This window comes from Lactuca saligna, chromosome 8 (genome assembly GCF_052625555.1).
Source record: "Lactuca saligna cultivar CGN05327 chromosome 8, ASM5262555v1, whole genome shotgun sequence".
NCBI classification, from domain to species: Eukaryota; Viridiplantae; Streptophyta; class Magnoliopsida; order Asterales; family Asteraceae; genus Lactuca; species Lactuca saligna.
The window spans coordinates 86,038,224-86,040,267 of record NC_136424.1 but is presented as its reverse complement, the minus strand read 5'-3'; the positions used below and the strand labels follow the sequence as shown (position 1 = coordinate 86,040,267).

The 2,044-nt window shown below is 40.9% G+C and overlaps 1 protein-coding gene across 1 annotated transcript; it reads right to left on the bottom strand.

Annotated features, from left to right (window-relative positions):
• Nucleotides 1-253: 253 nt before the first annotated feature.
• LOC145008254 (protein POLYCHOME-like) lies at nucleotides 254-1,813 on the bottom strand. The gene is made up of 3 exons (XM_078966881.1): nucleotides 1,682-1,813; nucleotides 999-1,436; nucleotides 254-762 (listed from the first exon to the last, which is right to left on the bottom strand). The coding sequence occupies exons 2-3, from the start codon at nucleotides 1,419-1,421 to the stop codon at nucleotides 379-381; spliced, it is 807 nt and encodes a 268-aa protein (XP_078823007.1). The 5' UTR covers nucleotides 1,422-1,436; nucleotides 1,682-1,813; the 3' UTR covers nucleotides 254-378.
• Nucleotides 1,814-2,044: the final 231 nt, after the last annotated feature.

The window sequence follows — 2,044 nt, the reverse complement described above, 5'->3', positions numbered from 1 at the left end:
TGAGATATCCGAGTAACCGTGAAAAAGACAAATAGATCAAATTTTTATGACCATTAAACTGTGCCAAAAATTCTATTACTCGAATCAACAGTTTTGAACAAATCTATTACAAAAAGTAAACGCCTATGGATACAAGAAATATCTTCAGCAGTTGATCTGATTCTGATGTCTATACCAAAAACAAAAGAGAAATTCAACCTTTCAAGCAAAAAGGATAACAAAACTAGTAGTATAGTATAGTATACTACGAGCCCAATCATCAGTGGATGATCTATCAAAACATACCTCACCGATCCTCATGGTGCTCAACGAGAGTAGAGCCTTCTTCTTTCACTACACACTGAATCTAAGAAAGATTCTACAAAAAGATTCCGCCATCTAACGCATTGACATCAAAGTCCTGACCCTTTTCTCCCTTTCAGCTTTTTTAGCAGTTGGGGTTCTCTTCAATCTGTGCAATTCCTCCATCACCACCTTCTCAACAATGTCAATGGAGTTTAGCAGCTTCTTTTGAGGTGTCAGAAACTCTGAATCTCCGCCATCTTGATTTGTAACGTCTATGAATATCTTCAATGGCGGTGGTCTGAATGTCTTCGTTGCTAATTTGGGATTTGGGGTCACTAAAGAAAGCTCGTGCTCGAGGTGAGCACCTAATGGTGAAGGATCATGAACAGCAGGCTGATGATCAATCCTTATTGGGGTTGGGCTCCCCAAAACTTGACCTCCGCCATCTACCAAATGCGCTCTTCTTCTCTCAATGGCCTGTGTAACAAATTCATCATATAATCAATACCATGTTTCTGTGCAATCCAAGAATTGGAGACATTGATCAAGAAAGAAATCAAGAAATGCTAATTGGAAGCCATTGAAAGGGTTTAAGGAACATAATCGAAGGAAGGTTAACAAAATCCAGATCTACATGGAAACATATAACCGCAATCTATCGATTTGATGTCTTGATTAAGAAGAAGATATTAATTGTGTTAGGAGAATCATACCCGAACGACATGAGTGATGTCACCAAGAGGAGTACGTGGATACCAAGAAGGTAACACGCTCTGAGATCCAGGACGTCTTCCACTACCTCGTCGGACAGTGCTACCTGACGGCGGCGTGTTCTGATTCCGGCTACCACGTCGGTAGACCGTCCCCGGTGTTCCGAAAAGACCCCTCCCAGCACCACCTCCTCTAGTGGCGGCACCGGTAATGGTTCGAGTAGAAGGGGCCCCATCCATCGGTTGACCTGAAGTCCCACCAGTCAACGGCGTCGCACCCCACCTGAAAGGAGTCTGGTTAAAACCCCTCTCATTATCACCATTGTCCGGAAGAATCCCTACGCTATCGACCGAACTCCGACGAATACGGTATATCTCTGCAACTCCGTTGTTTGGCCTCGCTAATCGGTCTCTTGCTTCCGGCATTTTTAGTATTTTAATCTGCATAACAAAATCGATTGAGATCAACTAACTATTGACGAGAATCTACGACAGAAATCGGATATAAAATCATATTTCATCGACGTAAGATCTATTCACAATTTGAAACCAATTGTTAGTTTCACTATTCAGATGTTTCGCCGGAAATGGGATACTGTGGAAACCTAGGTGGATTTAGACGAAAAGATTCCATTTCTAATTGACCTAGATGAGAAATTGTTGAGTTGAAAATGAATAATGTTTACCTGATATCTGGTGTATTAGGGGTAAGAAATGTTGGAGGTGCTCAGATGAAACAACAATGGAGGCGACCAGCTACTTTTGAAGACGCCGTTGATGAACTGAAAGAGAAAGAGAGCTTTGGAAGAGGCGAAAATGGCGAATTTTGAAATGAAAATTGGGCGGTTTATATATCCCAAAAGCAATTCCCATTTCGAAATGCCAAAATTATTTTTGAATAATTTTTAATTGTCGAGCACGAGAGTGAAATTTCAGTGTAAGTTTTCAAAATTCAAATGTGTTTTCAATTGGCGGGATGAATCACTGAATTGGCTCTTGTTAAGTTACTAAAATGCCCTTGATGTGGAAGTTGTGTTTGTTCGTTTGTA

Coding starts and splice junctions, on each gene's coding strand:
- LOC145008254 (XM_078966881.1), bottom strand. CDS start 1,421: ATGCCGGAAGCAAGAGACCGATTAGCGAGGCCAAACAACGGAGTTGCA. Junction 763..998: donor ACATCACTCATGTCGTTCGG/GTATGATTCTCC, acceptor TTTGTTACACAG/GCCATTGAGAGAAGAAGAGC.